Below are 14,528 nucleotides of genomic sequence, written 5' to 3'. Positions count from 1 at the left end.
TGCCCCCTTCTCTTCTCTCCCTCCTCACTTGTCCACCTGCTTGGCGCCACGATTTCGGCCGGTCCGGTGAAACAGCGGTGGCTCTCTGGACGTCGTCAAAGGTGAATCATGCGTTACTCTTCGATGGATCTCGCCCCGCGGAGGCGCTGCAGCGGTACAATATGGCAGCGGCGGAACGCAACGGTTCTACTCCCTCCGTCTCATATTAAGTGATTCAAAATTGGCCAAATATGAATGTATCTATACATAAAAAACGTTTAAATACATGTAATATTTCGTCAAGGAAATAGTGGGTAAGATCGCAGGGGGATCCCCGTCGTCGTTCTCATGTGCCGACGGCGAGCGCCGTGGTTCTGGACTTCTGGTGAGTGGTGAGCGCGGGGGCTCCACGTTGATGGCATGTGCCGTCAGTGGAGCCTGCGTGCAGCTGCTCCCACTCTCCTTGGTGGACCTCGCACGCGTGCACATTGCGCCGGCGCTTCTTGTAGTTGGGTCGGTGACAGCGGGATGCCGGCCACAAGGGTAGGCCCATGACCAGTGCAAAGAAACGATCAGCATAACCATAGCCAGCCCACGGCAGTAGCTCTTGGGTTCTTTTGTTTGTCCTTGTCTCCTCAGAGGCTCAGAATCCGATAGATCCCGGCCCGGCCCGTTGAAAAAGTGCATGCAGGGGGAGGCAGGTGAATTAACTGCCGCACTGACTTTCGCTAAAAAAAAACTGGCGCACTAACTTTTCTCAAAAAAAAAAAAACTGGCGCACTGACACGTACTAGTACTTGACTAAGCATAAGCATATACACGACTTGTTTTTGTTTCACCGTGATGTATACATCAAGTTTTTCAGCGATGCACATAAGTGCTGCCAAGGTAGTTAGTTAGCGAAGTTAAATTGATCTACTCCAGCAGAACACGTAGACAATTTCGTTCTCAAACATAAAAAAAGATATGAAGTACATATTCTTTTGCGGCTTGCTAGTAATGCCTGTCCTGATCACAGCCCGTCCCCAAACCCGTCCCCGCTAACAGGTTTCATTTTTTTCCGTTCCTTTTTTCATCGGGATTTTTAGTCCTGTCGGAAAACCCAAACCCGTGAGAATACACAACAAATTCAAGAAAAAAACTGCAGCATAATGACACAAAAACATCATGTTTTAACAGCACAAAATAGTATAATGACAACACGGCACAAAAGTTGTGGGCGTGGCACGCCATGGAGGAAGCGACTGAGCGAGAGCGAGCAAGCGCGGAGCAAGCGCGGAGAGAGTGGGCGGCTCGAGGTGTTGGTAGAATGGTAGCTAGGGATTTGACGGAGTGAATTAGGGTTAGAAACATGTTTTATATGGGCTATATCATGTTTTTCGTGAAACCCATCGGGTATTAGGTTCGGGAAATGCGAGGCCGGGTTTGAACCCGTGAAACCCGCCGGATTTCACTTTTGACCCATAAACAAACCCGCGGAATTAGATTTGTTTCAAACCCGTTCCCTAACGCGGTAAAACCCGCGGGGCATTACCATCTTGATGGGTGCCTGCTCTCTGCGAGCGTCGCTAAAATTTCCCCGGACGCCGCACCAGCAAACTCTAGAGAAAACTGCATGTGTAGCTCTGGATTTTCTGGTAAAAAAAAAGGAACTCTGAGTGCGTGGCCGGCAGGGTCGATCGGCATGGCGCGAGCATCGGCGGTCGGCGTCCGTGGCCACGTCTCGGACGGCGATGCGTGCATGTGACATTGCCGACCGAATGACTTTTACTTAATTACCCTCTCCTTTTTGACCCGAATGGACTCGGGGACCTCGGGGTCCTTCTCTGTTCGCGGTCTCGGACCCGGGCTACACGAAAGGATCCGGGCCGCACATGCACCGCGGGTACCCGGAGAATGTTTTTCTCTTGGACTCGTGCTGGGAGCCTGGGACACGAGAATATCCTCGTGTCGTCCGCTACAGACCGAGTGCCTCAAGGTCGTCCAACAATACCTTTTGCAAAGGAAAACCATCCACGTGCCTACTTCCTCTCGGGATCCCTAAATTAAACAACGGGGCCCTGGCTTGGCTTTGGCTGCCTTGTGTGCCATACAGTACTGCCTCCCCGGCGGGCGCTCCCCTGGTTTCTGGTCTCGGTTCCGTAGACCGTAGTAGGCAGGGCTCGTGTCCTCCGAATAAACTTCCCTACAGGCTGCTAGCCTGCTGCGACTTCTATTCCTTAATTGATTTAGCCCCGGGCAACTGTGAATCTGTGATCAAGCAAAGTCTCCATTTCTATTTGTAATTTTTTTAACTATTAGTTTGTCGGACTACAAGAAACTATGCGTCCTCCTTTCTCACTGCCCGTGGGCTGCCGTGGCGTGTCATCCATGTGAAGGCCCCTCTCTCTCGCTGAACGGCGACGGACGCCATTGTATTTGTCGACATGTTATTTGTCAAGCTACGTACGAGGCGTCAAACCTTGCCCGTTTAGATACGGCAGACATAACAATCAATTTTTAAAACCGCGACAGATCAGCAATGTGCGTGCATATATAGAACAACATTACGAATTTACGACGATACTTGTTGTCTGAATTAGCTTGCAAATACTACTGCATGTAATTAAACTATGTATAGAGTATAAAATCTCTGGAGAAGCGCGCGCGTAGGTACGTACTTTCCTCGAATCCTCGTCACCGGCCTAGCTACCTGGGGAGATTCAAAGCATGCAAGCAAGCAGGCGCTACGTACCAAACCGTTCTTAATTGCATTTCTGTTCCTGTCATGAGTCATCGCGTACGTGTAGACAAGGATGGCTTTGCTGATCGACCAGGAGTTTGGCTGTCCTGGACGGTGCTGCATGCATGCATGCTCCAGTGTGACAAAGCTTGAGACTAATGGTAAATAGTATTTCTTCCGATTTATAATTTTTGTCGAAATATTACATGTATCTAGACGTTTTTTAGAAACAGATACATCCATTATGACACGGAGGGAGTACACGAAATTCATGAAAAGAGTATGCCACACACTGTGCAAATTATTGATCACCTGGTCTTTTGGCCGGTTCAGGTTGACATGAGGATCAGAGGATGCATGGGATAGACGTGTGGGCGTGCGTGCATCTACTGCTAATGCAACCATCTACCGATGCCACGCATGCATGCATGACGTATCTGTCCTGTACGCCTGCTCGTAAGGTTTTGAATTTTACTTCTTCTTCCCGATGAATTTTATTTTATATATTTATTTCAAGGGCAAGTCCGTTTGAACAAGTAACAATACCTCGCTAGCTTGTGGAGTTGTGGCGGGCGGCGGGTTCGCATAAGTACCTTTGGCTTGCAAACTTGTAAAACATGTGTACGCGTACGGCGGCTTTGACCTGCATGCGTAGAATATTTCACTACTGGAGAGAATCTCGCTTAATTTGCCGTAGTTCCGCAAAGGCACACAAAAATCTCCATCAAATTAAGCCTTTAAACCTGCCTCTGAGCGCAACTTTGACACGACAACATGCATGCATATCAATATTGTATCATGCATGGACGGCCAGAGACGCAGTCATGGAGTCAGCAGACGTACGTACTTGGACTTTGAACCTGCCTCTGAGCGCTGCAAAACGCAAGGCCGAAAGGGCATGCACGTGCGGCCAACTAGAAAAACGCCGAACAGTAAATATATATGGCAGCTCACATTGCGATTTTAGTAGTAATAAGTTTTAGCTAGTAAAGCACTTCGGGCTCCAAAGTCTAAAGTTTTTGGCACGATGTCTGGAAACATATACTCATATATATGCCTGCTCCGTGTACTGTTGTGCACTTGTTTGTGGCAGCAGGATGCGATCGACGAATGAATTAACTGGCAGTTTGACGGGAGAATCTTCGAAACCGATGTCATTACAATAATATCTCTGCGAAATGCACGTGAAACTTCTAAATGTATGTTTTGTGTATGAACTTGTATCACTGAAGAAATGCAGACAAATGCGGTGCGCATTATTTTAGACCAGCTGCTATACAAGGAGTAAAAGTTTAGCAAGGAACTACTTCTGACTTTCAAGACATGAGAAAATATACGCTCAGTGCAAATATCAAATAAAAAATGTTGGGATAGAAAGTCGAATACATGCATTCTAGTGCCCAATCAACCACCCCTTAACTGCACTCTAATTAATCATCGTGCACAACTTAGTGCCGGTGGAGCGCCATGCGTGCAGCGGCCCATAGAAACAGCTATTTCCTGGGGGCGGTACGTGGCGCCACGGTACGTAGCTCAATCGCTGCAGGTACCCTCCGTCCTAAATTCTTGTACAAAGTTTGTTCAAATATGAATGTATCTATTCATAAAAAATATCTAGATACATGTAATATTTCGACAACAATTTAGGATCGGAAGTAGTACGTGTTTGTGCTTACACCTGCCACGTGGAAAATCACAAAGGAATTCTGTTGGTTAACTTTTTTTAGAATAACATTCATGGATTTATTGACTGATATAAAGGTCTTTCATAAAGCTAAAAGTTACACTTCTTTTATTCCAGGGCAATGGGTTGCTATGAAATTCACAACCGTATGAAACATGGGCCTTCCGATGTTGCCATAATGCCAATGGGCCTTCGCAATAGGCCTTCAATGCCAGGCGTTTCTCTACTTGCAGAACGCCACTCGCCTCTCAAACAAAAAAGAACGCCACTCGCCATCCAGAATGCCATCCTCTGAACTCCAGTTGCAGACTTGCAGCCGAATAAAAATCCCCCTAGCGACCTCTGCTGTCAGGAACCAGACGGCATTCCCTGTCGGTAATTATTCCACGATCTGCAGCGCAGTACGACATAGCTGTTCGTATGGGCATTTTCATCAGCAGCTAGTGTTTAGTGTAGACCGATAGCTCTGCAAGTGACGAGAGAGTGGGAATTTTCAGAAGCAGGCCGGCAGGACACGATCGATTCATATGTAATGTACTCGTACGCTGCTGAGGATCGATTCCAAGGATAATATGTCGATCTATCAATCAGATCGCGTGCACATAGGAGCGTATAAAACTTCTCTGCTCGGTTGTCAGTCATTCAGTCCACTGATATTGTCGGAACGAACGAACACGCCTGCATGAATAGAATACGTACAGACCGGAGTGGGACGAGTCGGAATGAGAATACTTTTCCTTTCCGAAATATCTCTAGTTTTGAGCTTGCCCGGAGTCGAATTTTATCAACTTTGATAGAGTTTGTAAATAAATACCAATATCTATATACAACACCAACCTAGCTAGTATCTTGGGACTATTACAAAATGTATTTCCATATTACATTTGTTTTTTTATTACATTTGTTTGATCTTGCAGTGTCGCATATATTAATCTTTGTCCGAAGAGTAGGGCAAAATCAAAATTTATTTATTCAACAAGAGGAGGGCAAATTAATATAAGACGCACAGTAACATGCTCCACGCTGTTCGGACATGATCCCGCATGCTGAACACCACAAAAAATAAAAATCTCTCGCTATATACCTAGCTAGCTAATACCGCTCCTTGCCGCGGTATGATCGATCGATTCGAAACTCGCACATGCATGGCCGCATGCCTACTATTCAAATACTACTACTAGCATCTACGCGTGATATATCAAATGTTCAAATGGAGTGCATAATCAACTCGACGGTCAAATTAAACTGGGATCAAATCTGGCCATTGAGATACTCCACAGACTACACAGAAGGTAGTTCCAAGCAGTTCAGGCTCAACAAGTAAAGCGCGCGCAGATCAAGCATCATCCAAATACTTTAAACTACCACCAGTATTCTACTAACCGCGGGCAGGGACGATCGCGATCGCGTGCCAATGAGCAATGCACGGTGCACAAAAATCTCCTCCCCTTTGCCCAAACTCCTTTCTAAAAAATTTGAAAGGACACGCTGTTTTGTTTCCTCTCCCCCACTAGCATGGCTTTAGTCCTCTTTAATTTCCCTTTTTTCCGCCGTGGCCACTACACCGTACCGCCCCGCGTGAGTGACCGGCCCGCGGAGCACGAGATGGCGATCGATCGAGAGACCATATATGATATATCCACGGCGGCCGCCGCTCGCTCGCGATCGAGATCAGGCGCTAACTAGCTAGCCCAGGACCACCACAAGGAAATGGAATGACAAAAACTTAGTGGTAGCTAGAGCATATGCATTCAAGAATGAACTAGCTAGCTAGCCACAATGCAGCAAGTTGGAGATCATGTGCATGGCGGTCCCCTGTCATCGAACGATCGCTTTGGACCTCATTAAGAACAAACGAACCCCCTTTTGACTCGACCACCGGCCCCTGCGAATGTGACCAGCATGTGATCACTTCGTTGTAGCCCTGATTCGTGACATGCTTAAATATTAGGGCGCTCTGACGTAAAGTAAGATGGGGAGATTCACCCCAAGAGAGAAAAGGTTCACTTCTCAATACTCTCAAGCCTGCTTAAGCTATAGGTATATCACCACATGCAACTCTCAATCATTTGTTACATCAAGCAAGCAGCACCTGCATGGGCTAAGCTAGCTAGCTGGCTAGCTGCAAAAGTGGCCTTGCTTTCCCCCACAGTACGGTTTGAGGTTAAGTGGTTGGCTCCCGAAGCATTCCAATCGATCTTCTGCCTCCAATTATTCCAACCCGTCGACTCCGTGTCGGTTACTTGTTTATACGATCATATACCAGTGCACGCAGTTAATCTGTTCTTTTGGCCACAAAGCATATCATGGGCGAGTTGCACTGCAGCATGCGGCTTTCCACGCATGGCCGGCGGCGATGGCAGCCAAAGGTAAGGAGTTACAGGTCCCCCCCCTCTTATAAACCATTCATGTTAGGTGCAAAACTAATGGCCGCTGTTGTTAGCAAGGAAAAATCCTGGTCGATCACTAGCTAGCCATGTCTTTCAAATGTGTCACTCATGCATGTGTGGCACCAGACCGACTTTTGAGCGGTGATCGATCGACAGTTTCTTCGCGCACACTTTCTTTTGTCTTTCTTTCTCTGTGTAGTGTGTCCGGAGGGTCCAGATGCATGAACAGTCAAGTGGTGGAGTCCAACTCGTATGGCCTGAATGCCTGATGCCAGTTTCTGCAAAGGGGCACTTTCCTGAAATTGCTTTACACATAGGGCATATTGGCCTTGTCTGCGCTAGTGTGTTCTTGCACGTTAAGGCACATCATTTTCCAGTACTTCAAGGAAGCTATATGCTAGAGCTCTGCCTTAAACTAAAGAGTAGGGGTGCTTCGTGCTATGTTTGCGTGGCCGGTTAGAGCATCCCCGCTCGGCTCACCATATCACCATATGGCCTCCGGCGTGGCCGTTTCTTAGGCCTTTTGGGGGCGCCGGTGCAAAATTAAAGTTGGGGTTGGGCCGCTTCCCAGCCGCGCCCCCAATACTAAATTCTAAAAATTATGAATTTGACACATTTGATCAACCCGGAATACATTTCATTAAATTTAGTGAAATTTATATTAAAAAAACCGAAGCCCTAACCCTAGTCAGTAGTGGGCAGCGATGGGGCGCGGCCAGGCGCGCCCTTCCGGCGGCGGCCGCGGTGGGATGCCGCCAGCGAAAGCGCCCCACCGCCCGGCAGCCGGCAGTCCGGCGGCGCCAGGTAGTCGTGCTCGTTCAAGACTTCGGCCTCGGCGACGGTGAGGGGCCCATTTTTGTGGGCGAGAGAGAGTTTGGGGACGAGGAGAGAGAGGAGAGACGGCGAGGAAGACGGGGCGAGAGGAATGGCGAGCACCGCCGGGGGAGGGGCTGCTTTTATAGCCAGGGGAATATGCGGATCGGCGAGCGGTGTGAACACGGCGAGATTTGCGTTGGGAATGCGCGGGGAAGCACCCGCATGGCAACCTGCGGACATTGACCCGGCGAACCGCCATTAGTCGCCTCTGTAGCCGAGGAGAAGTGGGTGAGAAAACCGGTGGAGGCGATTAATGGTCGCTGACAGACCGGGCCCATCACAATAACGCGTGCCGCCGGCGTCCCGCTCGCCTCCCCGTGGGTTGGGTTCGGCATGTGTGCGCCGGCTGTTTTATTGGACCGCGCCGGTGCGAATTTCCATTTTGGGATCCCCTTGTCTGTGAATGTTCGTCCTTAGTTAATGAGAAAATTCCATATTTGCAATTATGCATATGGTTCCGAATATGGTCGACCTTACTGTAGAATGCACACACGTACGTCTTGCGTACAACTTTGCTGTTTGATCGCAGAGCTAATATAAACTAATTACTGAACCGGATTAACGTGTACGACCAGGGGTCCAGGGCGTGTTCCTTCACATCACAGGGTGCGTTCCGTTGTAGTACGTATAGGCCGGTGACGGCAGCGATGCCTGTCAGCACTGTGTATAGCTAGTATAGGCTGCAGGGACGGAGGCAGCCATACTGCCATAGTAGCGTGGTGTTCTCTGGTCGGCACATGCATCTGCATGCCTATGGAGACTGCTCGCGACCGGCCGATCGATACGATACGCCGGAATTAAATGAAGAGTGCTCTAGCTGCAGGGGGAAATCCCATGCCGAAGGTCTCTGCCGGCCGGTCATCGGGGCCGGGCAGAAGAACGACATGCATGTGTCCTGCCTGGCCTGCCGCCTGCCTGGTTGCCTTGCCTGCGCAGGAATCTGAGTCCGCGCCCCCGGAAAGCCGAATCGAGACCTGGAAGAGCGCCCATCGATGGATCGACTTGGGCTGCACTGCGCTGCATGCATGCATGCCGGCCGGCATCGGCATCGGCATCGGCGTGGGCACGGCCGGCGCGTTGTTCCAGCTGCAATCTGCTGCTGGTTAATGGTTTCCCCCTTTCCTCGATCTCCTAGTACTACGTACGGCGCATTCAATGAGCAGGAAATTAAAGCGGAAAAGCTAGCTACCGGACCTGCATTGTCTCGATCTCGGTCTCGATCGATCTGCTTCCCATGGCCGGCCGGCCGGCCGACGGACCCCAGGTCAGACAGAGGTCCAGTAGTGTAGAGTGTAGTCCCCCACCGTACCCCCCATGTGCATGTGGATCCTTGCCGTTTCTACCCATCGGAACCCGTGGAGAAATGGTGCGATCCAAGTACGTACTCCTACCTAACATACCTGCCTCGTTCCCTCTAGCACTACTGGCCGGGTCCAAACCTGCCTTCTCGACGGCAACGTTTTGGCGCCACTGCACGCCATTGATGACGGTAACTGCATAGAGTGCATAGCAGCTTCAGCAGCATGCAGATCGATCGATACAGCAGCTTTAATTCCCAGCCTCCTCCACCTTTGGTCCTGCAGCCTGGGTCGAGCGAGAAGACAGCGACTTGCATCTAGGCTCCATCGACCCCATTCCGTCTAGCTTCTCGGTAATCCATATGACATGCATCGATCCGGATGCAGGCACTGCTCTGCTAGTCTGCTGTGCAGTGTGTGCTTTCGGTTCCCTAGCTAGCTACCTGTTCCTCGTGTCATTTTTTAGATTCCATGCCTTAACTGCACGCCGTTTTCGACCAACCACATGCAGTAACTACGACCAAGACAGCTCCGTCTGCAAATCACCTGGTTGACGAATTGCGTTGCGTGCTTAATTAGTCCAAGCCTAAGTATAAGTAGCATGCATAACGATATCTCAAGTTAAACATGGATCTGATAAAAAAAGATTAATGAGCAAAGCGAGCAAAGCACTAGAGTTTTGTAGTGCAGGGCGAGAAAAAAGGAGGGCTACTTTGCCTCTCCTAATCCTGTCATAGCTACGCCAAAGGCTAATTACAAAGCTAACTTGCGAGAAGGGATACAGTAATAGGAACCTTCAAAGCTAACTAGCCAGGGCCTATATATAGGGTCGATCACTGCTCTGGATCACATATATGGATCCAAACACGCAAGGATGCAGTCTTCCACTAAAAAACACAGATGGAACATCCCAAGCAAGGAGAGAAAACCAGGTCCAAAAAGGAAAAAAGACTTGTTCTAGAGCGAGCGAGCGAGCTCAGCTTGCTCTCCACCATGTCGACAGTCAATTAGAGGCAGGTGGCTGGTGATTACTAAATTAACCCTTTGTCACGCCGCTCTTGACCAGCTTGCGAAGGAACTCTTTAACCTGTCAGCAAAATGACCAACACCCATGTTAATTATATATGCACATTACATGTCAAAACCATGCATGCATGACTAGCTAGCTACAAGAAAAGAACTGGCACTGATCTTTTCATTCCTTTTCTTTCTCCAAGCAAACGACTTTACGGAGAATCTGTACACTCGAGAGCATATATGCATGCACCTATATAAAAGTACCTAACTACTAGCTCTACTAGTACTACAGCAACTACAACAGTTGCTTTACGATTTCATGCATGCTAGCTATGGGCAGTCTTCACTTTTAAAGCACAAAGTTACTAGCACAAAAATAGGCATGCGGCTACCTCATTCTATATACAACTATACATAAACTATATATCATGTACTCCTATTTGTATATGTGTGCATGTGCACAAAAATATAGAGCGTGTGTGGTATGTTTGTATATACCTCGTCCGGCTCCCGCAGAGAATAGGATCCACCGGTCTCCTTGGGGGACTTCGTGACGAGGATCCCGATGCCTTGTCCTGTCTTGCGCAGGACCTAATTCATTTCATTTGGGGGGAAAGGTTAAACACAAAGGCGTCAGTTCGTAGTTCATTCATGTGCTTTTCGCCGGACCCGTAGTATCGGTACAAAAGAGAGAAGCTGACACGTATACGTGCAGCTAGCTAGATCAATTGTGCATTGTATGCATACCTTGAAGGCGTCCTCGTCCGTGCGATCGTCCCCGATGTAAATGGGGAAAATATCACCGCGACCCGCAAAGCCTTTTCAAGAAGAAGAAAAGAATCAGTTCATCAAAAAAATCTTAATAAGATCACACTAGCTAGCACATGAGAACTACATGAATGTATGAACTGCTAGATCAAAAACTCACCGAGAGCTTCGAGCAGGAACTCGAGGGCGTTGCCTTTGTCCCACTTGATGGACGGCCTGATCTCAAGGACCTTTCTGCCTTTAGTGAGCCGGAGATCAGGGTAGCCTTCCAGCACTGCTCTCACCTGCTCTCCGAGGCCATCCCATTCCTCCTCGGCCACGCAGCGGAAATGCACCGAGAGGCAGAACTTGTTGTTCTCCACCATGGCGCCAGGGATGGACTCCATCTTCTCCGTCAGCGTCTGGAACACCTGGGTTAATTGGACATTCATTATTTTCTTGGAGTACCAGTAGGTGGCTTGCGAGAAATAAAGTGCACCCGGTTGATTAATTCAGAGGAAATGAAAGCAAGTTAGGCCTAGCTAGCTACCTCCTCGATGACGGGCAGGAAGTCGATCGCGGGCTGGCACAGAATCCCGTCACCCTGCATGATGCGTCCACAAATCAAACAACCCACTAACTCATCAAACTGACTTGCAGTGTAGAAAAACTTGTACTATAAAATAATTATAACCCAGGAAAAGTCTCTTTCGTCTAGAAAAGTGCAAGACTGTTGAGAGAGAATAAGTCAACTGAGGAAGTGTTGAGAGAAATTGAAAGAGCGGTGCGATGGAGACTAACTAACATTTGCCTTGAGGTTGGACCCGGTCTTAGGGGCCCAGATGTCCATGCCATGGCTCCCGGCGTAGTAGAGCTCCTCCAGTTTCACGAAGTTAAACACCTGTGTTATTTAAACTTGTCGTTCATGAATAAATTCATGCTTGACTGGTAGTACAAAGCAATACGGGGTAGTACAAAACAATACGGGGTGCATGGAGTACAGTAGGAGAGAAGAGGCGGTAAAAGTGGGAGAAAAAACATGCAAGCAAAGTGGCAAACTGCCTTTGTTTGTAGGCTCCTGCAACGAAAGGAGTACACGATAAAAGCTCGCCATAGACAAGCGCATTGCTATCTTTGCATGTACTGTTGTGTCTATAGCGTCTAGATTCACCCACACACACGCAGACAAGCATGCCATGTCACGCGGCCGGTAAAAAACACGCGCAAATATAACAAAAAGGAAACCTGGAAGATTCCTTTTACAGTGCAGGGTGGAGTCATCATGGCGACCGATCGAGGGGGCCCCGGAGCCCCCGGAGGAGGAAAAAAAAATGGCTTCTTTTACAGCAACAAGAAACCGAAGGAAAAAATAAAACCCAGCAGCAAAAGAGAGTAGAAACTACCTTGTCTCTGCCTCTTCCACTGACGATGGCGGTCGGGAAATGCTGGGCCACGCTCCTCACTGCGTCTCTCATCTGCACGCCACAGGAGAGAAACAAAATCCGGACCGGTAAGAACAAAAAGGGGGTTCTCGTGAACAGAGAGAGCATGCTCTGCTTGAGGGGATCGATGTCGTTGGAAGAAGAAGAAGAAGAAGAAGAAGAACTGACATCTTCGGTCATGACGGCGCTTTCCGGATCCTGGACGATGGGCGACAGGGTGCCGTCGTAGTCGAGGAACATCACGATCTGCTTCCCCTGCGCCGCCGCCAGCACCGACTCGAACCCCTCCAATGCCGACGGGTGCTTCTCCTGCAGATTCACAAGTTCAGAACGAGTCAGGCCACCTGGCCACGGGTGTTTCTTAATTAAGGCCGACCTGAGAACGAAATCAAAGTAAACACACACGCAAATATATGGAGGTCTAAACTTACGATCCAGTCCAGGTACTCTGCGTCGGCGGCGGCGGGCTTGGCGTGGCGAGGGGAGGAGGCCCTCATGGAGTCCACGAGAGATCCGGCCCGTAGAGGCCCAGAGGTGGCGAGGTCCATGCGGCCCAGGGCGGCCTTCCGGCAGTCGCGCGGAGGGAGCGAAGAGAAATGGCGGCCCGCCTGCGCCGGCGCCGGCGCCACCGCGTCCTCGGCCGCGAAGGCGCTGTGCTTGGTCATGGCGAGAGCGAGAACACGCGTTTAACGCAGGGGCCGGAGAGAGGGGAAGAGAAGAAACGGGACGGGACGGGATGCAACGGGAGCAAGGAGAAAACAGGGTGCTGCTGCGATGGCGATGGTTTGGGAGTCTGGAGGAAAAAGGAGAGGAAATGGTGGTGGCTTGATGTTTGGGGGACGGTGGAGTCCCGGCCCTATTTATAGGATTTGAGAGGCTGGCCCCCCTTTTTGGGTCTTTTCTGACGTGGAATCATGTGTTAATTTTGTTTTCAGTCTTGAAAAATACTACTCCCTCTCTCTCATATTAAGTGACGAAATATTAGATGTATTTAGACGTCTTTTGGATATAGATGCATTCATATGTGAATAAATTTGAGTCACTTAATATGGAACGGAGGGAGTAGTACCATGTGCAGTGATGAAGAAAATGTTTTCATTTCATTTGTTACCTAGAAATATTTGATAGGTTATATGTAACGGCCGTATATTTCATGTTTGTCGTTGCTCGCTCCTATGCGTCGTCTGACGTTGTGCACGACACGATGTAACGACAGAGATTGATTTCTTGCACGGGTGTCTCCGAAATAACGTCATGTCAGGTTACATGGACTGTTAGAAAATATAGATATGTTGTCGGCAAGCGACTGCTCGGTGCGTTAACGGTGCTTCCGACAATGTAGATTGTCGCGTAGTTGTTCGACGGGTCACCTTGTACGTTTTAAACGTGCAAAAATATGCTGATATACTAATTTTTAGAAAATATTTATTTATTTATTTATTGGCAATAGAGTAGAAGTAGCAGTGTTTCCTTAGCTGTGAAGACAACGTAAATTCTTTCCCCAAAATGGCTGCAACCATAAATGAAGGCAATTATAGATGATACGTATGCAATCAAAGCAATTGATAGTCACCAGATATTCTACTTCAATGACAAAGATTTTCACCGTGGGATCAAATTCAAGTGGTGAACATATACAATTCAAGAATGCCTGCTCCAATTTGACCTTACTATATGCACAACCTCTTCAAAATTAACCATTCAATTCGTGCCTAGACACAAATAATCGATCTCTGAATTAATTACCGTGCAATCGCTTTGGATACCATCGAGTCCCTACTGATTTGGCTTTCCTGGTCCATGACCTCACCCCCTCCATGTCTTCAAGGCAACTCACATGTACAGGCCAGCACAAAAAAAAAAGTCACATGTACAGGCAAAAGGTGTATACGTATAACCACGTGTACACAAGAGTACAAGGCGTACGTATGCGACTACACGTACGCACAGGCGGTAGAGAAAGACTCTGTGGGCGTTGGAGAAGAAGCCAAAGGCTGGCAGTTGGGAGTGGTGGCAGTTGGGTAGCGGCGCGGGTGGGGCTCACCGGTCAGTCTGTGGGTCAGAAGAAGAGACCGTCTGGGCCCATGAGTCCAGTGTCTCGCTAGCAGTGTCCACGGGCCCAGCTTGCTTTGGCTAGCCACGTGTCTACGTGGCCCGGACACGTCCGACGGCACAGACGCAGACGCCCTTTGCTGCTCGCTCGAACTGGCCTGATTTGGTCACCTGACCCTGACCGCCATGTGGGGGCCTGCCGCGTCATCCTCCGACCCTGAGCATTAAAAAAGTCGCAAAATTTTGTTTCTTGGCCTGCTGCGCAGAGATCCTGGCTTTTCATGATTTCTATGTACTTTCAGTTTGCTTAAGAAAAGAGAG

General features: G+C 48.9%; 1 protein-coding gene across 1 annotated transcript; it reads right to left on the bottom strand.

Annotated features, from left to right (window-relative positions):
* Nucleotides 1–9,643: 9,643 nt before the first annotated feature.
* On the bottom strand, nucleotides 9,644–12,974 carry LOC100840978 (trehalose 6-phosphate phosphatase RA3). Its single transcript, XM_010237282.3, has 9 exons — nucleotides 12,587–12,974; nucleotides 12,324–12,464; nucleotides 12,117–12,188; nucleotides 11,519–11,614; nucleotides 11,264–11,317; nucleotides 10,895–11,144; nucleotides 10,714–10,784; nucleotides 10,465–10,557; nucleotides 9,644–10,036 (listed from the first exon to the last, which is right to left on the bottom strand). The coding sequence occupies exons 1-9, from the start codon at nucleotides 12,818–12,820 to the stop codon at nucleotides 9,986–9,988; spliced, it is 1,062 nt and encodes a 353-aa protein (XP_010235584.1). The 5' UTR covers nucleotides 12,821–12,974; the 3' UTR covers nucleotides 9,644–9,985.
* Between the last annotated feature and the right edge of the window lie 1,554 nt (nucleotides 12,975–14,528).

The sequence above is a fragment of the Brachypodium distachyon genome, chromosome 1, assembly GCF_000005505.3.
Source record: "Brachypodium distachyon strain Bd21 chromosome 1, Brachypodium_distachyon_v3.0, whole genome shotgun sequence".
Lineage (NCBI taxonomy): Eukaryota > Viridiplantae > Streptophyta > Magnoliopsida > Poales > Poaceae > Brachypodium > Brachypodium distachyon.
The sequence above is the reverse complement of the archived record's forward strand: the minus strand, read 5'-3'. Positions and strand labels throughout refer to the sequence as shown.

What these genes read in the sequence shown, in the direction of transcription:
- LOC100840978 (XM_010237282.3), bottom strand. Translation starts at nt 12,820, where the DNA reads ATGACCAAGCACAGCGCCTTCGCGGCCGAGGACGCGGTGGCGCCGGCG. An exon ending in GCGCCGTCATGACCGAAGAT is followed by an intron (nt 12,189 to 12,323) that starts GTCAGTTCTTCT and finishes TGTGGCGTGCAG; the next exon opens with ATGAGAGACGCAGTGAGGAG. An exon ending in TCCTGCCCGTCATCGAGGAG is followed by an intron (nt 11,145 to 11,263) that starts GTAGCTAGCTAG and finishes CAATTAACCCAG; the next exon opens with GTGTTCCAGACGCTGACGGA.